The sequence below is a fragment of the Podarcis gaigeae genome (genome assembly GCF_964106915.1).
Source record: "Podarcis gaigeae genome assembly, chromosome: 12".
Classification (NCBI taxonomy): Eukaryota; Metazoa; Chordata; class Lepidosauria; order Squamata; family Lacertidae; genus Podarcis; species Podarcis gaigeae.
Window position 1 is genome coordinate 3,665,424 of NC_139688.1, and position 27,393 is coordinate 3,692,816.

The window sequence follows — 27,393 nt, forward strand, 5'->3', positions numbered from 1 at the left end:
GCATGAGTCTGACCAAACTGCGGGAGGCAGTGGAAGACAGGAGTGCCTGGCGTGCTCTGGTCCAGGGGGTCATGAAGAGGCGGACATGACTAAACAACGACAAGTTTATGTGGAATGGATGCTTAAACGATCGCCTTCCTGCCTGCAGATGTGCAACTTACAGGCACAGAGCATTTTGTTTTATTTGAGACCTCTGCCCAGTAATAATTCTGCCCACCAGAAATCATTTGTTAGCGGCGACTGGAGATGGTGACCCTGTCAAAAGCTTGCAGTGTAGATAGAAATGTTTCAGTATTTTTTTTTTCCTTTTCAAAGAACGCCAGGAAATTTTGCTTCTGCCTGAATCGTGCCTCTGAAGTATTATTCTTATCTGAAGTGTTATCATTACTTTATGAATTACGTGTATCTCATGACAATTTACCAACACACCATAAGAATAGCTGAGACAGTTTTTTAAAAGCGAGGCAAAACACGACTGAAGATAGGTTAATAAAACCCGTCGCAGATAAGCACCTTCCACCCAGCTGGTGGGAAATCTTACTGAAACAAGTACAGTGGTGCCCCGCAAGACGAATGCCTCGCAAGACGGAAAACTCGCTAGACGAAAGAGTTTTCCGTTTTGGAGGTGCTTTGCAAAACGAATTTCCTATGGGCTTGCTTCGCAAGACGAAAATGTCTTGCGAGTTCCTGCGGGTTTGTTTCCCTTTCCCCCCCTTTTTCTAAGTCGCTAAAAGCCGCTATGCCGCTAATAGCGCTAATCCGATAAGCCGTCAATGGGCTTGCTTCGCAAGACGAAAAAACCGCAAGACGAAGAGACTCGCGGAACGGATTAATTTCGTCTTGCGAGGCACCACTGTACCTTGAAGTGTTTCTCGAAGGCGCAGATATCAGGTGCCTGTCGTATATCAGCAGGGATGCTGTTCTGCAGAACACAGGCAACCTCGCTGAAACCCTTGCTCTGTGTGAACTGTGGAGTGGACTTCTGATATCTGATGGCAATGTTAGGGAGCCTATGTTTCTCCAGAGATTGCTGGACTCCAACTCCCATCATTGACCATCCCACCTGGGACTGATGGGAGCTGCAGTCTTCTCTGGCAATCCCTCGTAGCCAAAGATTTTAGCTAGATTCATATGCATGTACTTTGTAACTAAGTCTGCCTTCAGGGATCCAACAGTGAACTGAATGTGAGTAAACTTCTTTTATATACTTTACACAAGATTGTGGTGTGTTTATTCTTTTAAAATGGATAAAAGGGAACTTACTGTTGGGATACTGCCAGGGAGACAAAGGAATCAGGCAGCCTATACTGTCGCGAATTCCTCGCGGCGCTTTTAGCAGAAACGCTCAGAGTCCCAGGTTTTCCTAGTGCAGTCTTTTTAATGTGAGCTATATACAGGTATTTACAAAAACAGTCCATACAGAGTACCTGCTCCTTAAGGCAAATGAATACTCTCCACCACAGCACCACCATACCACGGTACAACCACACCACAATTGCTGTTGAACAGGCTTTCCTTTTAAAACAGGTGATAGCCAATCACATCCCCGCTGAGTCACTCTGACCCAGCACTTCACAGAGTATTGCATCAGCCTGTTGAAGCCTGCAGACTTACTCATCGTCCTGCGAATCCCAGCAACGATCCATCAATCTCCCGTAGAACAGCATCAGTCAATTAGCGACACGAGCCTCAAACACATTCCAGGACTTGTGCACGCCCTTTTCAGCAGACTCCGCAACAGAAGATGCACCCAGAAGAGCATATTTACAACTTTATTCAACGGTTGAAGGGCGTGCACGAATATATAGTTCAATACTGAACTGTATAAAATAGTGAGGGGCTTACGCAAGCCTGCAACCCGCTATCCACTGTGCGTTAAAAAGGGGAATGTGAAACTCTGCTAAGTTATAGAACTTGCTAGCGCAAGTTAGGAAGGATATCAATAAACAGTATATCCTCTCCTGCCTCCCCGGACATTCCCACAGTTCCCATTTCCAGATTTTCAGCATGTGCACGGTCGCATGCTGCTAGATTGCACATAAATGTAACTAGCCAAAAGCTGTTCAATTTGTCTCTCGTTGGCCATAGTTTTGATGAAACGAGCTTGTTTTGCGTCTCTGATGGGCTTAAGATGGCGGAAGTTGGGAGTTCCCTGCTTCTCCCCCAAAGCCCATCCGACCTGTAATAATAATAATAATAATAATGATAATAATAATTTTTTATTTATATCCCTCCCTGTTCCGCCCTTCTCCAGGTAACTGCAGAGGAACTCTGCTCGCTTCTCAGCCAAGTCTTCCACATTGTTTACACGGAGTCCACCATAGACTTCCTCGACAGAGCAATATTCGACGGGGCCTCCACGCCAACGCGACACCTCTCCCTGCACAGCGGTAGGAGAAACAGCCACAGTTTGGGTTCCTTTTGCAAGCGGCTGCTGCAGAGGGGGAAGCGAGCGGGCCCTCACATGCTCCAGTTCCAGCTGCACGACTGAGCGGTCATGTGATCTCACCTTTGCCTACCTGGCATCCTCCCAGAGATGATGGGAGTTGTAGCATGGGCAGAGCGCGAGGTTGGCCAAAGGCGGCTCTAAACTTGCTGTTGGGATGGGGGAAGGGGGTCATTGATTCATGGGGATTTTTTTCTTGTTTCATCATGTAATGTAATAATAATACAGTGGTGCCTCGCAAGACGAAAAGAATCTGTTCCGCGAGTCTCTTCATCTAGCGGTTTTTTCGTCTTGCGAAGCAACCCTATTAGCAGGTTAGCGCTATTAGCGGCTTAGCGGCTATTAGTGGCTTAGAAAAAGGGGGGGAGCGGAAAAAAATCGCAAGACTTTGAAGCAAGCCCATAGGGAAATTCGTCTTGCGAAGCGCCTCGAAAACGGAAAACCCTTTCGTCTAGCGGGTTTTTTGTTTTGCAAGGCATTCGTCTTGCGGGGCACCACTGTAATAATAATAAATAATAATACATTTTTAGTTATATCCCGCCCTCCCCAGCCGAAACCGGGCTCAGGGCGGCTAACAACAATAAAATAATAATACAGCATTCTAAAAACATTTAATTATAAAATTAATTCAAATCATAATTGATGGCAGCCATTGAGCTAGAGTTCTGTGAAGATCGCCAAAGGAGGGAGTCAGGCTGTGCCCTGGCCAAAGGCTTGGGGGAACAGCTCTGTCTTGCAGGCCCCGCGAAGAGATGTCAAGTCCCGCATGGCCCTAGTCTCTTGGGACAGAGCGTTCCACCGGATCGGAGCCACAGCCGAAAAAGCCTTGGCTCTAGTTGAGGCCAGCCTAACCTCTCTGTGGCCTGGGACCTTCAAGATGTTTTTGTTTGAAGACCGTAATGTAATATATATAGTAATAATAATAATAATAATAATAATAATTTATTATTTATACCCCGCCCATCTGGCTGAGTTTCCCCAGCCACTCTGGGCGGCTCCCAATCAGTGTTAAAAACAGTACAGCATTACATATTAAAAACTTCCCTGAACAGGGCTGCCTTAAGATGTCTTCTGAACGTCAGGTAATTCTTTATCTCTTTGACATCTGATGGGAGGGCGTTCCACAGGGCGGGCGCCACTACCGAGAAGGCCCTCTGTCTGGTTCCCTGTAGCCTCACTTCTCGCAATGAGGGAACCGCCAGAAGGCCCTCGGCGCTGGAGAGAGAGAGAGGGAAAAATAATTAATAATAATAATAATAATAATAATAATAATAATAATAATATCCACCGGCGGCAAACTGGGCTGAAGTGGCTTCCCTCATCTCATCTAGCTTGAACAGAGGAGGCTTCCATGTAGTGTCAATTTAGCCCAGATATTTCAATTCATTTTTTCATTTCCCTTTTTAATTTGCATACCACCTTTCTCTGGCTACTTCCTTGCAGATGACTCTTCTACAAAAGTGGACGTTAAAGATTCCTACGAAACGGAAGCAAGCACTTTGTGAGTATACTTAGGGCAGTAGGCAAGAATGGGGCATCTGCAGGGCTTTTTTTCAGCTGGAACTCAGTTCTGACGCCTCCCAGGTAGGCACCATTGCTATTATTACAGAACAAGGCAGGCGTTCATGCTGAGTTCTGGCACCTCTTTTTCCAGAAAAATAGCACTGGGCGTGTGTGTATTTATTTCACAAAATCCGGATATTGCTTAATTGTAAGTAAAACGTCTGCTAGCTTCCCAAAGCACTCGGTGCCGTCCCACGTGGTATGAGACAATGGAGCGCTCCTCTATTCTTTATCAAACAGTTCCCCCTCCTTCCAAACCTTCAACCAAAAAAAGGCTCCCAGAACAGGCAAAAAGGGAGCAGGTATCAGTTCAGTCGAGGGATGTGGGTGGCGCTGTGGGTTAAACCATAGAGCCTAGGGCTTGCCGAACAGAAGGTTGGCGGTTCAAATCCCCGCGACGGGGTGAGCTCCCATTGCTCAGTCCCTGCTTCTGCCAACCCAGCAGTTCGAAAGCACCTCAAAGTGCAAGTAGACAAATAGGTACCATTCCAGCGGGAAGGTAAACGGCATTTCCGTGCGCTGCTCTGGTTTGCCAGAAGTGGCTTAGTCCTGCTGGCCACATGACCCGGAAGCTGTATGCCGGCTCCCTCGGCCAATAAAGCGAGATGAGCGCCGCAACCCTAGAGTCGGCCATGACTGGACCTAATGGTCAAGGGTCCCTTTACCTTTACCTTATCAGTTCAGTCCTGAACCCTCAGGCTTACAACCCGACGGACGCAGCATGAAAGGAAAACTGACGGGGAGGGAGGAGGAGATGGAAGGCCCCTCGGCTCAGTGAGGGTGACGCGTGGACCTGTTGTGCATTTGCAGTTCTTTCCCCGAGTCCTTGGAGACCGGTGGCAACTCCCCTTCTTCCTTCTCGGCACAGCCATCTCCCCACGCCAAGGCGGCCAGCGAGAGCGAGCTGAGCACCACCGCCACGGAGCTGCTCCAGGACTACATGATGACGGTAGGGGCAGGGAGGAAGGTTTTCCCCAGGGAAATATTGGTCCCCTTTGGGGGGGGGTAGGGGTGGGACCAAGGGGCTTGTCACACACTTAGATGGGGGGCCATTGGAAGCTGCATGCTTAGCTGTCCACTTACAGATTTGAAAATACAGTGGTGCCTCGCAACACAAAATTAATCCGTTCCGTGAGGCTCTTCGTATAGCGGTTTTTTCGTCTTGCGAAGCAAGCCCATTGACAGCTTAGCGGATTAGCGCTATTAGCGGTTTAGCGGCTTTTAGCGGATCAGCTGATAAGTGGCTTAGCGGCTTAGGAAAAGGGGGGGAGGGGGAAAAACCCGCAGGAACTCGCAAGACATTTTCGTCTTGCGAAGCAAGCCCATAGGGAAATTCGTTTTGCGAAGCGCTTCCAAAACGGAAAACCCTTTCGTCTAGCGGATTTTCCGTCTTGCGAGGCGTTCGTCTTGCGGGGCACCACTGTAAGGGACCAGCAGCCTCAAAAATAAGGGATCAGCAGCCAAAATAAGGGATTTTGCTGTTGTGAAGAGTTGCATACATTTTTAGGATTGAGAGATGCTGTCATTATTTTATTTTATTTTTTAAATTGTTATTGCTTTTAACATATAAATTATAAAATGTACCACAAAACATATCACTCTTACAATCTTTTTAGACTTCCATCATCATCCACCGTTTTAACCACTTCTTATGCATTTCTTAACTTTATATTGCCTTTACATCTCTTAACAAACCATCCTTCCCCTTCTCCAATTTTGCAGTACTTCCAATAATACTCCTCACAAAACTTCTTGCAAACCTACAAATGTCGTCTTCACAAAAGCTTTTCAAGTAGACCGTAAATTTACTCCAGTCTTCCGTGAATTTAGGGTCCCGCCAGTTTCGAATCCTTCCTGTCAATTCGGCATGAGGCAGTCGCAGAACCGCGGCAGCCGCTGAAGCGCCGCCCTTCTGCGTCCCTCCCCATCCCCTCCTTTCTCAGGCCCCCTCCTCAGCTGCCACCACCGCTGCCGCCTCCGGGCTCGTGGGCGAGAGTCTTCCTCCCCCCCTCTCTCTCGGGCGGGGAAGGGCCGATGGAACTCCTCGCGGCAGGATGACAGCGCCAGCGCGCTCTCTCTCGCGGCGGAGGACCCCGAGCCATTGCTTCCCTCCCGTGTCGGGCGAGCATGAAACCCGGGAAATTTAAGGGACATCATCAGTAAGGGACAGCAGCGGGACACGGAGCTGGGATAAGGGAGTTTCCCGCCAAATAAGGGACGGTTGACAGCTATGGCTGCAAGTCCCTTACTCTTCCTTTAGAGAAGCAGTGGGATGCTGTGGCCTCCGGTTGGTGCCAGGACTACAACTCCCATCATCCTCCAGTCCACTGGCTGTGATGGCTGAGGCTGATGGGAGTCCAAGGACATTTTGGGGGTGGCCTGGGCCAGGCCTGCCCTGCTCCTCCCTGGGACCCTCCCCAGCCAGCCAGGAAGTGGAGTCTGCAATTATTATTATTTTATTCATTTTCCAAATTTCTACAAATCCAGCCACATTACTTTAATGCAATTTTAAAAAATCGGGTTTCCCGCTTCTGTTGCAAACATATGTCGGCCATTTCCTGCCACAGCTGCATTGTTCCTTATTTAGTGTTCAGTTGTCATCCATCAGTCTTCGTTAGATCATTCTTGCAGCTGGACGCATTTTCCACCTTACAAACAGCACCACTGTTACATCTCATAAGTACAGTGAGGGGGAGGGGAAGTATTTAATCCCCTGCTAAATTTGCCCGTTTGCCCTCTGACAAAGAAATGACCCAGTCCATAATTTTAATGGTAGGTTTATTGAGATGTGTGCAAACCTGGTGGCCACAACCAAGAAACGTCTGACCTCTGTAATTGCCAACGAGAGTTTTGCCAAAAAGTACTAAGTCATCTTTTGCAAAGGGATCAAACACTTATTTTGCTCATTATTATGCACATCAATCTCTGGCTTTTGTCTTCTGGGTTTCTGGGGGGGGGGGGTCCTGTTGTTATTCTGTCTCTCACAGCTACAATAAGCCAACCATTAAAATTATGGACTGGTCATTTATTTGCCAGAGGGCAAACGGGGCAAATTTAGCAGGGGATCAAATACTTTCCCCCCTCACTGTATAAAATCAATTTCATACAAATTGTTGTTTCAGACCCGGTGTGCTGGGAGAATTAATTACTATCTTCCATTGTCCAGTTCTTTGCAGTGTTTATCTGGATGGTTCAAGGTCACATTCAACTCCTTCCGCTGTCCACCAACTTGCGTACGGGCTGCGGCCATAAATAGTTGACAGAGTACACGTCCAGTCTCCCCCATTAAAATTCCACTCTGGAGTTCTTCCTCAGCACACGGTTAAAAACAAAGCCTTTTCTCAAGTTCGGCCTCCTGCCAGATCTATTCGGCAGCCTTCATTCTTGTCCTGTGTTGCTCCATCACACACTAGGAGGTGGTGTCTGAAACAGCTGGAAAACAGCTGGGTGGGGAGAGCTTTGCTAGAGCGTCAGAAATGCTGGAGGCTGAGAGATGATTCAATGTTGTTGTTGTATAGTCGTGTCCGCCTCTTCGTGGCCCCCTGGACCAGAGCACGCCGGGCACTCCTGTCTTCCACTGCCTCCTGCAGTTTGGTCAAACTCATGCTGGAAGCTTCGAGAACACTGTCCCACCATCTCGCCCTCTGTCGTCCCCTTCTCCTTGTGCCCTCCATCTTTCCCAACATCAGGGTTTTTTCCAGGGAGTCTTCTCTTCTCATGAGGTGGCCAAAGTCTTGGAGCCTCAGCTTCAGGATCTGTCCTTCCAGTTAGCACTCAGGGCTGAATTCCTTCAGAATGGAGAGGTTTGATCTTCTTGCAGTCCATGGGACTCTCAAGAGTCTCCTCCAGCACCAGAATTCAAAAGCATCCATTCTTCGGCGATCAGCCTTCTTTATGGTCCAGCTCTCACTTCCATACATCACTACCGGGAAAACCATAGCTTTCACTACACAGACCTTTGTTGGCAAGGTGATGTCTCTACTTTTTAAAATGCTGCTTAGGTTTGCCATTGCTTTTCTCCCAAGAAGCAGGCATCTTTTAATTTTGTGGCTGCTGTCACCATCTGCAGTGATCATGGAGCCCAAGAAAGCAAAATCTCTCACTGCCTCCATTTCTTCCCCTTCTATTTGCCAGGAGGTGATGGGCCCAGTGGCCATGATCTTAGTTTTTTTGATGTTGAGCTTCAAACCATATTTTGAGCTCTCCTCTTTCACCCTCATTAAAAGGTTAATTAATTCCACTCCACTTTCTGCCATCAAGGTTGTGTCATCTGCATATCTGCAATAGCTGTCTTCAAAAATCTATAGGGCTGTCACGTGGTGGGTGCATAGCATCATAGAATTGTGGTGTTGTAAAGGACCCTAAGGATCATCAAGTCCAACCCCCTGGCAGTGCAGGAATATACACACAGGGATCAAACCTGCAACTTTGACATTAACGGAATCATTGTCTTCCTGTTAACATGCATTCAAGGAAATGGGGGCAATTGGCAGGCCCCCAGCTGGCTCAGCCCACCGGCCGGTGTGCCAGGCGACCTCCGGTCCTCGGTGGGTGCAGCATAAATCTGCAACACAGGCTTTAGAAGACTGTGCACACTATTCAGCAGAGAACACGCAGCACAACAGAAATGGCACAAGAGGCTGTGTGAGCATATTTACAAGCAGGGACGCGGCTGGCACTGTGGGTTAAACCACAGAGCCTGGGGCTTGCCGATCAGAAGGTCGGCAGTTCGAATCCCCACGACGGGGTGAGCTCCCGTTGCTCGGTCCCTGCTCCTGCCAACCTAGCAGTTCAAAAGCACGTCAAAGTGCAAGTAGATAAATAGGTACCACTCTGGCGGGAAGGTAAATGGCGTTTCCGTGCACTGCTCTGGTTCGCCAGAAGCGGCTTAGTCATGCTGGCCACGTGACCCAGAAGCTGTACGCTGGCTCCCTCGGCCAATAAAGTGAGATGAGCGCCGCAACCCCAGAGTCGGCCACGACTGGATCTAATGGTCAGGGGTTCCTTTACCTTTTTTATACAGCATAGATCAGGACAAAAAGAAACATGTCTGTTCTCCTTTGTGTCCACAGCAAAAGCTATACAGTAGTACCTCGGGTTAAGTACTTAATTCGTTCTGGAGGTCTGTTCTTAAGCTGTAACTGTTCTTAACCTGATGCACCACTTTAGCTAATGGGGCCTCCTGCTGCTGCCGCGCCGCCGGAACACAATTTCTTTTCTCATCCTGAAGCAAAGTTCTTAACCTGAAGCACTATTTCTGGGTTAGTGGAGTCTGTGACCTGAAGCGAATGTAACCTGAGGTACCACTGTACACAAAATGGAAGTTCCCAGCAAGCTGTGCTGGAATGTAAACAGACATGTTACATGCAACAATTCCCCATGCCTGTTCCTTAAGGTGGAACGGAATTCTCAACTCAGTTCGTTACACCGTCTGATAGCTCTTTCCATCAGAAAGTTCTTCCTAGTTTTTAGCCGGCTGTGAGCTTAACCGCTGCCCCACCTCCTGGGACGCAAACCTTCGTCGCGGATCTTTCCTAACGTTACGTGGAAAATCAAACAAAAGGCATTGCGGCTTCCGTTTCAACACCCTTTTCTTCTAATGCTGGAACCTACGGTGACTTAGCTTTTATTCTCCCCACCCCTTTCTTTCCTAGTTACGAACAAAACTCTCCTCTCATGAGATCCAGCAGTTCGCCATGCTTTTGCGTGAATACCGCAACGGGGCATCCATACACGAGTTCTGCGTCAGCCTGCGACAGCTCTATGGGGATAGCCGGAAGTTCCTTCTCCTAGGTGAGTGTCCCCACCTGACCCCACCCCCCAAGATTGAATAAATGGAAGTTGCTGGTGTCCGTATAACAAATTTGTTGAGGGGCAGGTGGGGCTTGTCAGCCTAGGAAGGGAGCCCATCTAGGACAGGCATAGGCAAACTCAGATGTTTTTGGGACTACAACTCCCATCATCCCAAGCTAACAGGACCAGAGGTCAGGGATGATGGGTCTTGTAGTCTCAAAACATCTGGAGGACCGAATTTGCCCATGCCTGATCTAGGAGAAGAAAGACGCTGATTCTAAACTTGGCAGGATAATCTTTTGAGAGAAGAAAAGGCTATGGAGTAAACTCTACACAAATCCAAAGTGGAGTCCCTAAGGTGGTTGGATGGCAGCTAACAGATTGAGGTTGAATCCTGACAAGACAGAAGTACTGTTTTGGGGGGATAGGAGGTGGGCGGATGTGGAGGACTCCCTGGTCCTGAATGGGGCAACTGTGCCCCTGAAGGTCCAGGTGCGCAGCCTGGGAGTCATTCGGGACTCACAGCTGTCCATGGAGGCGCAGGTCAAGTCTGTGTCCAGGGCAGCTGTCTACCAGCTCCATCTGGTACGCAGGATGAGACCCTCCCTGCCCTCAGACTGTCTTGCCAGAGTGGCGCATGCTCTGGTTATCTCCCACTTGGACTACTGCAATGCGCTCTACGTGGGGCTACCTTTGAAGGCGACCCGGAAACTACAACTAATCCAGAATGTGGCAGCTAGACTGGTGACTGGGAGTGGCCGCTGAAACCACATAACACCGGTCTTGAAAGACCTACATTGGTTCCCAGTACGTTTCCGAGCACAATTCAAAGTGTTGGTGCTGACCTTTAAAGCCCTAAATGGCCTTGGTCCTGTATACCTGAAGGAGCGTCTCCAGCCCAGACACTGAGATCCAGTGCCAAGGGCCTTCTGGTGGTTCCCTCAGTGCAAGAAGCCAAGTTACAGGGAACCAGACAGAGGGCCTTCTCGGTGGTGGCACCCGCCCTGTGGAACGCCCTCCCACCAGATGTCAAAGAGAACAACAACTACCAGACTTTTAGAAGACATCTGAAGGGAGCCCTGTTTAGGGAAGCTTTTAATGTTTGATGCATTACAGAATTTTAATATTTTGTTGGAAGCCATTGTACCGCCATCTCTTCCTCCGGGACCGCCTCTCCTGGTATGCCCCGCAGAGGACCTTAAGGTCCACAAATGACAACATTTTAGAGGTCCCAAGTCGCAAGTTGGTTAGATTAGTCTCAACTGGGCCCAGGGCCTTTTCAGTACTGGCCCCGACTTGGTGAAACACTCTGTCACAAGAGACCAGGGCCCTGCGGGACTTGACATCTTTCCGCAGGGCCTGCAAGACAGAGCTGTTCCGCCTGGCCTTTGGTTTGCAATCAGTCTGTCCCTTATGTTTCCCTCCCCTTATGGTTTTGACTTTTAAAATGAGGCTGCATTTTAAATTGCATTTTAACCTGTATTTTAAATTGGTTTCCACCCCCCTCTATTATGTTTTTACTGTAATTTGACTGGTGTTAGCCGCCCTGAGCCCGGCTCTGGCTGGGGAGGGTGGGGTATAAATAAAATTTTTTATTATTACAGTCATACCTCAGGTTAAGTACTTAATTCATTCTGGAGGTCCGTACTTAACTTGAAACTGTTCTTAACATGAAGCACCACTTTAGCTAATGGGGCCTCCTGCTGCTGCTGCCGCTGCGCCGCCGGAGCACGATTTCTGTTCTCATCCTGAAGCAAAGTTCTTAACCTGAAGCACTATTTCTGGGTTAGCGGGGTTTGCTGTGAAGCGTATGTAACCTGTGGTACCACTGTATTATTCTTATTCCTTGTTCCATTCCCTTCTCCCCCCCAAAAAGGCCTTAGACCATTCATCCCAGAGAAGGACAGCCAATACTTTGAGAACTTCCTGGAGACGATTGGCGTGAAGGACGGGCGAGGCATCATCACCGACAGCTTTGGGAGGTACCGGCGGACGGTCAGCACGACCTCCAACTCCACCACCAACGGCAACGGTGCCGCGGGGAGCTCGGATGACCAGTCCGCCCCCTCGGAGGGAGACGAGTGGGACCGCATGATTTCGGACATCAGCAACGACATCGAGGCTCTCGGGTGCAGCATGGACCACGATTCTTCCTGAAAGGGTCGGAGGGAGAGAGAAAGAGGAAAAGAAGAGGCATTTTCCCCCTGCAAGGAATAACCCAGCCCTGTTGCTCGCTCAGTCGTGCGCACACTCTCCTCTCTTCGCTCTGGGAATAATAGGAACGCTTTTGGTTCTGGGGGAAGCGGAAAGGGGATATTTCCCTTACGACTCCCCTTCCTTCCTTCCTTCCTTCCTTCCTTCCTTCCTTCCTTCCTTCCGGGGCCCTTGGAGAGAGGGGCCCTTGACCTCGTGTTCCTCTTCTGTGAAGGAGCAAGCCACGGAGAGGGGCTTGGCAGGATCAGCCCCTCGCAGGATGGAGAGCGTTTGCAGGTTGGGAATCCTTGGAGAGCCATGAATCCGACGCGAAAGCAGCGCTGGCTTTTGCGCAGGACGGCCAGTCCGCAAGAACTCGACAAGCCGGTTTACGGTTTTTTGCACATGACATTTCTAACCTTTTTGGTTTTTTTCTCCGGGGGGGCGAGTGCGTGTGTTTTTGTTTGTTACTTTCCGATGAAGTTCATTGCAATGTGAATTAACTGAACACCCCAGGTGTTTCGTCCTAACATTTCTGTTCCAGACCAGAAGGTGGCCTTGGTTGCGCCAAGCCGAGCCCTTTGCCTGCTTGGTTGCGGGCAAAGGCATCGGCAAGAGATGATTTTCCCTTGCCCCCAAACCCTGGCCAGCTGCCTTTGCTCCTTCTCTGAAGCCACAACGTTGGCATTCGCGGCTCAGTCGTATTATAGCAGCCTGTAGAAAAAAGACCATCACAGAACCAAGAAATTACACAAAACAAATGAAATACTGTGAAAATCCCTGAAACGAGAAGTAATCAACTAGAAATATTATCTTATAGAATTAAACTAAATAATAAAAATCAAAGAGTTTAAGAAAAAAATTAGAAAAACCTATTATTTCCAGAATCCAACCACCAGTTATAAACTCTACCTGTGTCATAGTCCCTTTGCTCTCTATTAAATTTCTTAATTATAATTTTGGGGAGTTTTACCCCCTTTCTTTGAATTTGGTCATTTAAGGTTCATGATTTCTCTATTTCCTTCTGAGGAAACTGAATAGTTCAGTGACGCGAGGTTTGTAGCCGGCCTCCCTTTAAGGCTTTGTTCAATTCTAGGTTTTTCTTATTTTTTCCTTCAACTTTTTGATTTTTTATTATTTAGTTTAATTCTGTAAGATAATATTTCTAGTCGATTACTTCTCGTTTCAGGGATTTCCACGGTATTCCATTTGTGTACTATAGCAGCCTGGCTGAAATGGGCTGTCACCTCGGCGCTTGCCTCTGGGCCAGGCGAGATTAACTTGAACGTGATAACTCCAGTCAAGAGCAGCGCCCGCAGGTCTAGCTCATCTGGCCCTCGAGGAAAGCCATCAGCCGAGTCAGGCTGCCCACATCTAGGCAAACAGCTCCCATCCTGACTTCTGACTGCACCAGATCGTGACATTTCCTTACTCTGGTCGAGGGACACGGATACACGAACCCCCACCCTCGAAATGGTGCCACGAATTTGGTGCTATCATTTCTACCTGGGATGCGTAGGTTGCGCAGGGCAGTCCTGGCGGGCAAAGCGGTGGTCTCGGACCCCTGCAGCTGGACATGGGGGTTGGTCCAGTGCCAGCCTATAGTAGATTCTTCCATTTTTTTGAGACAACAGTAACTTGGGCATTCAAGATCCTCACAGACGGGAGTCTGGTGATTCTTCAAGTGCGAGAGTTTGACAGCAAGCCTAAAGTGTGGGTTAGATTTCTTGATTTTGGGGGGGTTTGTTTGTGTGTGTTTTGTTTTTTTAAAAGGAACCAGAAGTGGAAGAAATATATACATAATGTATATGTGTTGTATATATTATACATATAAATGCACAGTTATTTTTGTATATGTATTTCATGCCACAAGATCTCTGCTGGCTATTATAAACTGATCTGTATACTATTTTAGCTCTTTGAATGGGAATCCTGACTGAGTGTGTTGGGTTTTTATGGGGGGGGGGGGTTTACAGCCACAATGGAAAACGACATTTTCTTTTTTCTTTTCCCTCCCTTGTGAGTTGCAGTTCTCTGCTGAAACAGCCACCTGCAGCCCACTGCAGCAAATTGAGTTGCTCTTGCTTCGTTTTACATCAGCAAAGCTGTAACCGGCACTCCTTAATCCCCAGAGATGTTCTCCTCTCCTTTCTCCCTCCCTGGCCACCTCTTAAACTCATCATTTTGTAAGAGAGGCTTCCTTTCTTCCGCATTACAGTTGTGGGTCACTCTTGCTACAAGATTTCCCCAAATCCTACTTTTTGAATAGGATTGCAAAGTTGGAAAAGAGATCTAGTCCAACCCCCTTGCCTTGCAGGAATCTCAACTAAAGCATCCATGAAAGATCCAACTTCTGCTAGATTGTAGCCATGGCATACAAGGGGAAAGGTATGGGGAGGGCAGAGGAAAAAATCAAGCTCTGGCACCAGTTCTTAAGCAGTTGTTCCTAGAACGACCAGCTTGCCTAGTTCAGGAAACAGGAGGTACCTACCTGCCAGAGTCCAAAAGGGCGGCAACAGAACAACAGGACAGTTCAGCTTATTCCCAGAGCTGAGTAAACCAGGGTTGGCCAGCTCCCCTTCCTATAAATCGGGATTGTGCCTACTTTGCGACCCATTCTCTACAATGACTGGAGAAAGGTGGCTGGATGCTCATCCCCCAGCCAAATGGCTAATCAGGATTCAAGCACGTGAGCAACTGGTATTCAAAAGCATTGCTTCTTCCAACTGCGGAGACAAAGGTTTAGCTCTCATGGCTAACAGTATACCCACAAATACCAAACTACTGCATTTTGGGGAGGAGGTATGACGAAAGCGACCTACCGTATTTTTCACTCTATAAGACGCACCCCCCCCCCCCAAAGTAAGTGGAAATGTGTGTGCGTCTTATGGAGCGAATGCAGGCTGCGCAGCTATCTCAGAAGCCAGAACAGCAAGAGGGATCGCTGCGCAGCTTCTGGGATTCAGAATATTTTTTTCCTTGTTTTCCTCCACCAAAAACTAGGTGCGTCTTACGGTCTGGTGCTTCTTATAGAGTGAAAAATACGGTACGTCTGCCCATTCTTCTGAAGAGAATGCCAGCAAGGCTGAACACAATGTAAAAACAACAACAAACAGACAGACCGAGTTCCCAAAGCAGCTTTGAGCCCTTCGGAAGGAAGACACTCTTGAAACCCGTGTGCAGTTCAAGTGAATATACCATTTATTGAGCAGCATTTTCAATGCAGAATAGTTGGGACTAATTATTTGCAGTCCTAACAAACAACAGCTGTATTGGATATGAGTTAACTGTGCATCTATACAGAAGGGGTGGGCAGCAGAGGCTTGGGTGGGCTTGCCAAAACCGGTCACTACATCGTCAGCTCCTGCACAGAAAGAAAAAGGAGAGATATTGCAAATGTAAAAGTGGCAAACCCTATTTCCTCTGTGTCGCCCCTTTGCAGGGTTGAGTTGGGACAGCTCCTCGTGTTCGTAGGATCCTCCTAGATTGAGCGCCACATATTTTAAACAACTCTGTCGCACACAGTACATTCCAGGTGGCTTGGCTAACGCACAAACATTTAACTGCCCCTCAACCAAGCATACCTCGCGGGTGGCGCTGTGGGTTAAACCACAGAGCCTAGGACTTGCCGATCAGAAGGTCGGCGGTTTGAATCCCCGCGACAGGGTGAGCTCCCGTTGCTCGGTCCCTGTTCCTGCCAACCTAGCAGTTTGAAAGCACGTCAAAGTGCAAGTAGATAAATAGGTACCGCTCCGGCGGGAAGGTAAACGGCGTTTCCGTGCGCTGCTCTGATTCGCCAGAAGCGGCTTAGTCATGCTGGCCACATGACCCGGAAGCTGTACGCCGGCTCCCTCAGCCAATAAAGTGAGATGAGCGCCGCAACCCCAGAGTCACGGGGATTTGAACCGCCGACCTTCCGATCGGCAAGTCCTAGGCTCTGTGGTTTAACCCACAGCGCCACCCGCGTCCCGGCATACAAGGTTATCCGCATCTAAATATCCATCCATTTAAAATATCCATCCATCTAAATATTCCCCCATTTAATCTGGCCTTGGCAGAACACAGAGACAGGTCTGGCCCAAGACATGTTGGCACGAATGCCTCCTACCCTGGGGAGAAGGGGTGAGTGAAGATCTACCATCAGGAGCAAGGAGGAGATTGAGGTTGAATCCTGACGAGTACTGTTTTGGGGGGACGGGGCGGGCTGGTGTGGAGGACTCCCTGGTCCTGAATGGGGTAACTGTGCCCCTGAAGGACCAGGTGTGCAACCTGGGAGTCATTTCGGACTCGCAGCTGTCCATGGAGGCGCAGGTCAATTCTGTGTCCAGGGCAGCTATCTACCAGCTCCATCTGGTATGCAGGATGAGACCCTCCCTGCCTGCACGCTGTCTTGCCAGAGTGGTGCATGCTCTGGTTATCTCCCGCTTGGACTACTGCAATGCACTCTACATGGGGCTACCTTTGAAGGTGACCCAGAAACTACAACTAATCCAGATACTGGGGACTGGGAGTGGCTGCCGAGACCATATAACACCGGTCCTGAAAGACCTACACTGGCTCCCAGTACGTTTCCAAGCACAATTCAAAGTGTTGGTGATGACTTTTCAAGCCCTAAACAGCCTCGGCCCAGTAGACCTGAAGCAGCATCTCCACCTCCATCGTTCTGCCCAGACACTGAGGTCCAGTTCCGAGGGCCTTCTGGCGGTTCCCTCCCTGCGAGAAGTGAGGTTACAGGGAACCAGGCAGAGGGCCTTCTCGGTGGTGGCGCCTGCCCTGTGGAACACCCTCCCCTCAGATGTCAAGGAAATAAACAACTACCTGACTTTTAGAAGACATCTGAAAGCAGCCCTGTTTAGGAGGCCCAGGCAGATGGATGGAGTATAAGTAATAAATTATATTATCATAAACAGGCAGGGGCAGGGGAAGGATAAAATCAACTTGGAGTTGGAATCAAAGGCCAAGGGGCCTGCTCTGACGCTGGGTCGGTGCAGAGCCCACGTGACCCCAGAGTGCAGCCCTTGCCATTTCCACCCTATGGGTGGGAGACGACAGCAATGCCTCCTGTTCACTGCAGCGGCAGACTTTGGTCTCTCAAATTTCAGCAGCCTCTCGTTGGGGAGTTTGCATGGCGCCACGCATGGTGCTTTGCAAGCCCTAGCAACCAGCTGGTGGTGCTTTGCAAGCCCTAGCAACCAGCTGGTGGTACTTTGCAAGCCCTAGCAACCAGCTGGTGGTGCTTTGCAAGCCCTAGCAACCAGCTGGTGGTGCTTTGCAAGCCCTAGCAACCAGCTGGTGGTGCTTTGCAAGCCCTAGCAACCAGCTGGTGGTGCTTTGCAAGCCCTAGCAACCAGCTGGTGGTGCTTTGCAAGCCCTAGCAACCAGCTGGTGGTGCTTTGCAAGCCCTAACAACCAGCTGATGTCCAGGTTATTGTGATACTACCTGATTGACAGGTGGGCGCCCCCGCAGGGGATGAAGGGAGGCGAGCATCCGGCCCTGCTGGCCAGATCCAGAGGCCCTTTCGCCCAGAGCTGAGGCCTTTCTCAGCTATAGATGCCCACCCTAGAGGTGAGAATTAGAGTTGGAAGGTACTCTGACGGTCATCTAGTCCAATCCCGTGCAATGCAGGAAGTGCAACTAAAGAATCCCTCCCACTATTCCTCACCTAACCACATGTTTTGAATCAAGGGGGTCCAAACCCCCGAAGGAGAAACAGCTAAGGCAGAGAGAACTGTCGCCATGCCCCATCCGGGGACCGAAAACCCAAGGAGTTCATCGTTCAGATTTCGCACGCGCACCCCACTTCCCCGCACATACGAGACTCACCATGATGGCGTTCACAATGTCGTTGTTGTTGTGACGCAAGGCGCGCACCGCTTTGGGGTGAGACACGTTGGCTTGAGCCATGACCAGCTCGATATCCCTCGCCTCCAGACCCGTTTCATCAACCTGCCAGGAGAGAAGGACTTAGAAGATCCGATCCAGGTGCTAGCAGATCCGCTCCTCTGTTTATCTACCTCCCTAACAAAGGAACGAGTCAGCCCACTGGTTCATCTTACTCAGTGCAGACTACACGGACCGGCAGCATCTCTCCAGGGTTTGGGATGGAGAGTATCTCCCCACATGAATCGGCCTGGGTGCCAAAATCTCACCTTCTCTCGGTCCCACCAGCATCAGAGGCAAGGCTGGGGGTGACCCGAGAGAGAGAGCCTTTTTTGTGGTGGCTCCCATATTGCGGAATTCCCTCCCAAGAGAGGTCAGACTGGCTCCCTCCCGGTTATCCTTCTGCCAACAGGTTAACACCTTCCTGTTCAGGCAGGCCTTTGGTGCAGAGGATGCTGCTGTCAGGGCAAACTGGATTTTACGGCGTTCTGGTGTATTTTAATTATTGTTCTTGGCTCGTTCGGTTTGTATCCCTTTGTCTTTTACAGTGATGCCTCAGGTTAAGTACTTAATTCGTTCCAGAGGTCCGTACTTAACCTGAAACTGTTCTTAACCTGAAGCACCACTTTAGCTAATGGGGCCTCCCGCCGCTGCCGCACGATTTCTGTTCTCATCCTGAAGCAAAGTTCTTAACCTGAAGCACTATTTAGCGGAGTCTGTAACCTGAAGCGTATGTAACCTGAGGTACCACTGTATAGCACTAATTTTAAATGCTGGAAGCTGCCTTGATTCCCAGCTTGGGATAAAGGCAAAATATAAATACATTAAATAAATAATAATATGAGTAACAAATCATCATCATCATCATCATCATCATCATCATCATCATCTTCCAGCCCTCCCTGGAAATGATGTTAGGGAATGAACCTGGGGATTTCTGCATGCAAAGCCGATCGTCTCTCACTGAGCTATTGCATTTCTTAATGATGCTCGGGCTGCACAGAAAAAGCACTCTGGTTCCTGAAATTCATTCCAATTGTGCAGATAAAATAGAACTGACAGACTTCTACAAGGTGGGGTATTAGTGTGTGAAAACAGTCCAAATCCAGGGATCCACAGATGGTGATTTCGGGCAGTATCCTGGCGCCCAGGCATCTCCACTCGGTCGCAAGTTGCTGAGAGCCCAGTGCAAAATGCACCTAGCTAATTTCGAACACTGCCTTTTTGCAGTGAGGTGAACAGAACTGTAGACAGGATCCCAAATGCAGCCGCACCGGAGTTTTGTGTATCGGCATTACAGTGGTACCTCAGGATACGAATGGGATCCATTCCGGAGAGCCCCATTCGCATCGTGAAGAGAACGTAAGACGTGACTGCGCATGTGTGTGTGCGCGGGTCGCATCTCGCTGCTTCCGTGCATGCGCGTGACGTCATTTTGACTGCGCATGCACGAGCGGCGAAACTCGGAAGTAACGCAGTAATCCTGAAGAGTATTTATCCCGAGGTATGACTGTATATCGGCAGTATTGTTTCCTATTCCTTTCCTCGTGATCTCTACTAGCATGGAATCTGCCTTTTCCCAGCTCATCGAGCCCTATTTTATGACCCCAAGATCTCGTTCCTGGCTTGCTGCACCCAGGGCCGTCTTAAGCGTATCCGGCGCCATGGTGCAAAGATCCCTCTGCCGCCCCACCCCCCCACCCCCATTTCCCAGAGTTGTCAACCTTTTCCCAAGCCTCTGTGGGGATCGCTCTCCTCCCGAGGAGGCTTGGGAAGGAAGCTGCAGGCCTGCCAGTCATATGGTTGACAGGGCACAGCTGGTGGGCCTGCAGGGAAAGGGGAGGCCAAGCCACGCAGCTCCCCCACTCGCTGGGGGGCCCTGAGAGGCCAGCGCCCTGGCACAACGCGCCAGTAAGCCCAATGGGAAAGATGGCTCTGGCTGCACCAGATCACCGTACCTCCTCTTCTTCCTCGCTCTCCTCCTTGATCGTGAGGGTGGGAGCTGCTTCGGTGATCAACGGCGAGTGGTCCATGGGGACCTTGAACTTTTCTGCCGCAGCTTTGTGTACCTGCTGAGAGAGGTCTTCGATCTGTGGAAGACAAGAGGGCGTGGGAATAAATACGATGAGGGCAAACACACCCCGAGTCCTTTCGCCGCTCTGGGCGTGCACAAGAGAGCTGGCGAAAAGGCCTCACACAGACTCTGGGTTTCCTGCCTAGCTCAAGACACCCGTTTGGTTACCCCGAGAGGCGAAAGGATTCCCCGAACAACTCCAGCCCTAGCCATAGCCGTCAACTTAAAGATTTGAAAGTAAGGGACCAGCAGCCTTGAAAATAAGGGATCAGCAGCCAAAATAAGGGATTTTCCGAGCACAGGTATGTTCAACTTCTGAGCCCCTCCGAGCCAAAGGCAGAAAGCCCAGCCAGCAGCCAAACGAAGCCTCAAGCAGTGGTTCCCACGGCGCAGCAACCCGACAAAGGGGATGCAGCAAGGAAAACCACCGTCACCTCTCTGCTGGGAAGCGCTGAGCAAAGGCGAGTCCCCAGGGAACGCGGCTGATTTGATCGGCACAAGGCATGCAAGCTCCACCCCCAGTCGTTCTCAGACTCCTTATTGGGTGAGCAACGCAGCCAAGCAACACAGTTGGAGCCTCCCTGGGAGGGAGGGAGGGAGGGAGGGAGGGAAGGAGGGAGGGAGGGAGGGGATCTGGTTCCTTTGAAACCCGGGAAATTTAAGGGACATCATCAATAAGGGACAGCAGCGGGACACGGCGCTGGGATAAGGGACTTTCCCGCCAAATAAGGGACGGTTGACAGCTATGGCCCTAGCATGAGGCACAGTGAGGCAGCTCCCCTGGGCGGATGAAGGTGAGGGTGTGGAAAGGTGTTGGAGGACAGAGCTCTCTCTCTCTCTCTCTCTCTCTCTCTCTCTCTCTCTCTCTGTGTGTGTGTGTGTCTTTCTGTCTGTCTTCCACCCTCCAGTGGTGTAACATGGGTTGCTAGTGCCCAGGACGGGCAAACCGTCAACAGTGTGACGCGGCAGCTAAAAAAGCCAATGCAATTCTGGGCTGCATCAATAGGAGTATAGCATCTAGATCAAGGGAAGTAATAGTGCCACTGTATTCTGCTCTGGTCAGACCTCACCTGGAGTACTGTGTCCAGTTCTGGGCACCACAGTTCAAGAAGGACACTGACAAACTGGAACGTGTCCAGAGGAGGGCAACCAAAATGGTCAAAGGCCTGGAAACGATGCCTTATGAGGAACGGCTAAGGGAGCTGGGCATGTTTAGCCTGGAGAAGAGGAGGTTAAGGGGTGATATGATAGCCATGTTCAAATATATAAAAGGATGTCACATAGAGGAGGGAGAAAGGTTGTTTTCTGCTGCTCCAGAGAAGCGGACACGGAGCAATGGTTCCAAACTACAAGAAAGAAGATTCCGCCTAAACATTAGGAAGAACTTCCTGACAGTAAGAGCTGTTCGACAGTGGAATTTGCTGCCAAGGAGTGTGGTGGAGTCTCCTTCTTTGGAGGTCTTTAAGCAGAGGCTTGACAACCATATGTCAGGAGTGCTCTGAGGGTGTTTCCTGCTTGGCAGGGGGTTGGACTCGATGGCCCTGGTGGTCTCTTCCAACTCTAGGATTCTATGATTCTACAACCCTTTGAACAGCCTGGAGACTGAAGGGCGGCCCAGCCTGGGAGGTGTGAGAAAGGCGGACAGAGCCTCTGCTGGCGCTGGGGGCCAGAGCCCAGAGGCCCCCGGTGGTAGGCAGGCAGGGAAGGGCAGTGAGCCAGTGACACGGCCCACAGGATGTCCTGGGCAGCAGCAGCAGCCCCCCAATGTGGGATCCTCTAACCCAGTGTTCCCCAACCTTGGGGCTCCAGCTGTTTTTGGACTACAACTCCCATCATCCCTCGCTAGCAAGACCAGTGGTCAAGGATGATGGGAATTGTAGTCTGAAAACAGCTGGAGACCCAAGGTTGGGGAACACTGCTCTAACCGTTATTCTGGCATTACAAGGGGTTGGACTACATGACCCTTGGAGATCCCTACAATTATTCAAAGCAAATCCTTCTCCTATGCTATTGGACAACAAGTGAGCCAAAAGAACTGGATTCAGAAGCCCTTGCCCGTCCTGGGCACTAGCAACCCACGTTACGCCACTGGAGGGTGGAAGACAGAGACAGACACACACACACACACACAGAGAGAGAGAGAGAGAGAGAGAGAGAGAGAGAGAGAGAGAGAGAGAAGTCTGTCCTCCAACACCTTTCCACAACCTCAGCTTCAGCCGCCTGAGGCAGCTGCCTCACTGCACCTCATGCTAGGACTGGAGTTGTTCAATCCTCACCTTAGCCTCTCCGAAGACAATGTAGATGTCCGAGGCAGGGCTTTTGAAGACGTCCGGCTTGGTGATCACAAACAAGATGTTCTTGGACTTGCGGATCGTGATCCTGGTGACGCCGTGGATTTGCCGCAGACCCAGCTTTGACATGGCCTGGAGGGAGACAAGGGGATGACAGCCTGTTAGAACCGCTGAGTGGAAAGGTTGGAATAAAGCCATGCTCAGAAGACGGAGAGACAGGACTCCGGCTGATAAGCAGAGTCCTAAAGAGGGATAATCTGGTTCAAAAGATCTTTCCTGCGTCAACTGAAGTCATTCCCACCAGTTTAATAATAATAAATAATAAATTTTATTTATACCCCGCCCTCCCCGGCCAGAGCCAGGCTCAGGGTGACTAACACCAATAAAATCACAGTAAAAACCATAATTGGGGGGGGGGGATTTAAAATACAGATTAAAATGCAATTTAAAATGCAGCCTCATTTTAAAGTACAGTGGTACCTCGGGTTAAGTACTTAATTCGTTCCAGAGGTCCATTCTTAACCTGAAACTGTTCTTAACCTGAAGCACCACTTTAGCTAATGGGGCCTCCTGCTGCCGCCGCGCCGCCAGACCCCAATTTCTGTTCTCATCCTGAAGCAAAGATCTTAACCTGAAGCACTATTTCTGGGTTAGTGGAGTGTGTAACCTGAAGCGTCTGTAACCTGAGGTACCACTGTAGCTGATAAATCATAAGGGGATAAATCATTAGAGAGAAGAGTGCCATTCCTTAGCCAAAAATGACAGAACCCCCAGCACAAGAGGAATGGGATCAAAGCAGGAGAGCCCCAAAGTTTAAAGATCCGAGAAGCATCTGCGGAACTGGCACCGTTACAGATGCTCATAAAACTCTTTCGGCGTTTGTAAGAACTTGATCTTTTCATGTGGTCCCTAACCCTAAGTCCCTGCCTATTGATGTCACTGCACTCTTTCTGGCACCTAAATTTATTTATTTTTAGTTTTACTCGTTCTTAGTTAGCCCAGCCTTCGCCGAACTGATGCCATCCAGATGTTTTGGACTACAATACCCATCAGCCCCAGCCCAGTTAGCCAACGAGCTGCAGGCCTTGCCGCCCGTTTTCCTGCCTAGCCATTTCCACGCAGATAAATTTTTATACGAGATCTATTAAAACACACGGATCGTAACAACAGAAGCATCGCAGCACCAGCCCTTTCCTTAAACAGTTCCCCAAAGCCTGCGGGAACAAAGGAGGTCGTCTTCACCTGTCAAGTCTGGCTTCTCCAGGGAGGGAGTTCCAGAGTCTGGGGGCAGCCACCACCAAAAAGACCCCGTCCTGGATCCCGTCCGCCCCCAAGTGCCTTTGAGGGTGGTGGGACTGAGAGAAGGGCCTCTCCTGAAGATCTCACAGCCCGGGCAGGTCCGTATGATAATAATAATATTATAATAATTTATTATTTATACCCCACCCATCTGGCTGGGTTTTCCCAGCCACTCTGGGCGGCTTCCAACAGAACATTAAAATACAGTGGTCTGTTAAACATTAAAAGCTTCCCTAAACAGGGCTGCCTTCAGATGTCTTCTAAAAGTCTGGTACTTGTTTATTTCCTTGACATCTGATGGGAGGGCGTTCCACAGGGCGGGCGCCACCACCGAGAAGGCCCTCTGCCCGCTTCCCTGTAACTGTATGAGGGAATACGGTCTTTCCAATAGCTTGGATTTAAGCCGTGATGGGTTTTACAGGTAATAACCAACATTTTGAATTGTGCCTGGAAACAGACCGCTAGCCAGTGGAGCTGTTCCAGCAAGGACAGAGGCACTACTGGGTTGCCCCCAAGATTGAAGGGGGACGGTACAGTCCCCAAACCACATTGAGGGGGTCGAAGACACCTTGGCCCCTTGGAGTTGGCATGCCTGGGCAAGGGAGTCATCTGCTTCTTATGTCCAGCCCCACTCAGAAATCTTTGGTCCAGTTGTTGTTGTCGTTGTTATTTTTTTAATTAATCTCTTTTTCAATACAAACAACAACCGCAAAAAGCACATACAACAAAAACCATAATAACACTAATCACACAATTTGACAGTTCAGATTTGAGTACTGATATAGCTATGACTACACCTTTTTAACAATATTTCCCCACCTCTTCTCCCCCCACTTCCCCCCACTGTCCGCCTTATTGCTTAAATATTCCTTCCAGATTTCTTCATATTTATCCATTCTTAATTTGCATCAACGTGCAGTTCTTTCGTATGCAGCTAGTCTGTCCATATTATCAATCCATGTGCTCAATGGAATCTTTTTGCGGCTCTTCCAATTCATCAAAACAAGGTTTTTTTGCTTCTAACATGGCACGGTACATCTTTTTTTTTTGACCCCTTGTAATCTCCCACGTTTCCGGAATATAATTTAGAATTAAATTCAATCCCCCTAAATAACAATTTCTCTTTATTACTCTTACTATAAATATCCTCACCTCGCACCAAAATGATCTTATCATCGGGCAGTTAATCATCATATGTACTAAGTTCACATTTTTACTCCCACATCTCCAGCAGTTGCCTGCACTTGTTATTTTCTTCTGGTATAGTTTTGCTGGAGTCCAGTGGACTCTGAATATTATTTTCTGTTGAATAAGTCTTAGTCATAGATCCATAGAGGCTATTTCTGTTGATTTTATACTTGACTCCCATATATCATTTGTTATCTGTACCCCTAACTCTTCACTCCATTTTTGTCTTTCATATTCTAAATCATATTTATTCCTGTTGAGTAGGGTTTTATATAGTGCAAGTGTAGAGTTTTTTGTTTTTATTAATTATTATTATTATTATTAAAACAAAAAAAATTCCTTCCAGTAGCACCTTAAAGACCAACTAAGTTAGTTCTTGGTATGAGCTTTCGTGTGCATGCACACTTCTTCAGATGATAATAATAATAATAATAATAATAATAATAATAATAATAATAATTCAACTTATACACTGCCCTATACCTGGAGGTCTCAGGGCGATTCACAACAAGACCACAACATATAAAATCAAACCAAACTCAATAATCCCACCCCAAAAAAAGCCACATTCAAAAAGGGTGATGGATGTATAAGATCAGCCAAAGGCCTGGTTAAAAAGGAGCGTTTTTGCCTGGCACCGAAAGGTGTATAATGAAGGCGCCAGGCAAACTTCCCTGGGAAGAGTATTCCAGAGACAGGGATCCACTGCAGAGAAGGCCCTGTTCTCGTGTTGCCACCCTCCAAACTTCTCACGGAGGAGGCACATGAAGAAGGGCCTCAGAAGATGATCTCAGGATGGTGGAAATGACTGGCAGAATCCGAGACCAGGGAGAAGAGTCGGTGGAGGAAGATTGGAAGAAATTTAAAGACTATCTACAGAAACATTGTAAAATTAATGAATGTTAGAAGGATGTTGGAATGAAGCTATGTGGTTTCAGCAGAAAGGTTATAAAGGTTTAGGAAAAAACGGACTGTTAATTGGTGAAAGGAGGGAAAGTTAAGTTATATTATATTAAGATAAATTACAGGACAAAAATTGGAAAAGATGGAAAGGATTTGCTGAAATAGCTAACCAAACTAGAATACAAAAAAGGGAGGTGTGAGGAGGTCAAGGAAACAAGCAAATGAAAGATAAGTTATGGGAAGGTTTGATGTGTTTTTTACTTGTTTCTATTTTTCTGGTTTTTTTCTGTTTCTCTTTTTTTTCTTTTTTCTTATTGTGATGTGCTGTTTTGTTTTTGTTTAATATGGTGTTTTTATTTTTTATTTTTGTAACTTTTAAAACTTTAATAAATATTATTTTAAAAAAACAAACAAACAGAAGATGATCTCAGGGTCCGGGTAGGTTCATATGGGAAGAGGCAGTCCTTGAGGTATTGCGGTCTGAAAGTTTCTGAGCACTTTTCAAAGGCAGTCCCATGCACAGCCCATTATAGTGAGTCCTTGGGATGCAAACAGGACCACCTGAATCCTGCCGGAAAGTTTTCTCTCTGTCTCAAGGAAGCGCTAATTAGCTGAGGCCAGGCCCCTCCTGTGTTTGGAACCGGTTAAGTCCGCAGCCTGCTGAGATTCCTCTTAACGAGCAGCCGTGAATCCCTATTAATTCCTTCCAAAGCCTCTACGCAAACAGATTTCTTAATTTTATTTTTAAAGGGAATTTGACTCGGTCAGCGCTGCTCTGGACTCCCGACAACACTGGGTGGGCAAGAGGAGAACTGGACATCTAATCTCTCAGGCTAGAGGCAAAGTTCCAGGAAAATCTTGACCTCACAAGAATCCCCATGTGCGTGACCCCCTTTCTGAAGCGGGGCATACTGTGGCCAAGCCCCATAGCCTCCCTATGCCCTTCCTTGCCATCTTTGGATAGCAAGGGGCTGTCAGAAGCAAGGATAATCCCCTGAGCCGGTGACGAACATAGACAGCCTTATCCAAGCCTTAATCATTCCCCCGTGGTCTCAGGGCAGCCTCAGCTAGGTCTTCAAGGATTGACGTCAGGCGGGGGCCCCTCTTATTCCCCCACCCCAGAATATTCATCTGGGTCGCAACCACGTTGAACAACACTGATCAGCAACTGGCAGTGTCTGGGTCAAAACCCTGAAGGACCAGGGGCGCAGCCTGGAAGATGGCGGCTAATGGATTGAGGTTGAATCCATGATGCTGATTCTAAACTTGGCAGGATATCTTTTGAGAGAAGAAAAGGCTATGGAGTAAACTCTACACAAATCCAAAGCGGAGTCCCTAAAGCCGTTGGGTGGCAGCTAACAGATTGAGGTTGAATCCTGACAAGACAGAAGTACTGTTTTTGGGGGACAGGAGGCGGGCGGGTGTGGAGGACTCCCTGGTCCTGAATGGGGTAACTGTGCCCCTGAAGGACCAGGTGCGCAGCCTGGGAGTCATTCTGGACTCACAGCTGTCCATGGAGGCACAGGTCAAATCTGTGTCCAGGGCAGCTGTTTACCAGCTCCATCTGGTACGCAGGATGAGACCCTCCCTGCCCATGGACTGTCTCGCTAGAGTGGTGCATGCTCTAGTTATCTCCCACTTGGACTACTGCAATGCGCTCTACGTGGGGCTACCTTTGAAGGCGACCCGGAAACTACAACTAATCCAGAATGCGGCAGCTAGACTGGTGACTGGGAGCAGCTGCAGAGACCATATAACACCA

General features: G+C 48.9%; 2 protein-coding genes across 4 annotated transcripts in view; one reads left to right on the top strand and one right to left on the bottom strand.

Annotated features, from left to right (window-relative positions):
• Positions 1–12,662, top strand: part of CCM2 (CCM2 scaffold protein) — a 56,136-nt gene extending 43,474 nt beyond the window's left edge. For both annotated transcript variants that reach the window (XM_083704245.1, XM_083704246.1), the window contains exons 6-10: positions 2,255–2,390; positions 3,890–3,947; positions 4,820–4,958; positions 9,664–9,802; positions 11,679–12,662. In XM_083704245.1, coding sequence (XP_083560371.1) covers positions 2,255–2,390; positions 3,890–3,947; positions 4,820–4,958; positions 9,664–9,802; positions 11,679–11,959 — 753 coding nt within the window. In that variant the 3' untranslated portion in view covers positions 11,960–12,662. The remainder of the gene's footprint in view (positions 1–2,254; positions 2,391–3,889; positions 3,948–4,819; positions 4,959–9,663; positions 9,803–11,678) is intronic.
• Positions 12,663–15,173: 2,511 nt separating this feature from the next.
• The window catches only part of LOC310827662 (uncharacterized protein), a 66,719-nt gene continuing 54,499 nt past the window's right edge, over positions 15,174–27,393 (bottom strand). For both annotated transcript variants that reach the window (XM_083703900.1, XM_083703901.1), the window contains exons 6-9: positions 22,227–22,373; positions 19,835–19,966; positions 17,820–17,942; positions 15,174–15,359 (exon numbers count right to left, since the gene is read on the bottom strand). In XM_083703900.1, the coding sequence (XP_083560026.1) occupies positions 15,345–15,359; positions 17,820–17,942; positions 19,835–19,966; positions 22,227–22,373 (417 nt within the window). In that variant the 3' untranslated portion in view covers positions 15,174–15,344. The remainder of the gene's footprint in view (positions 15,360–17,819; positions 17,943–19,834; positions 19,967–22,226; positions 22,374–27,393) is intronic.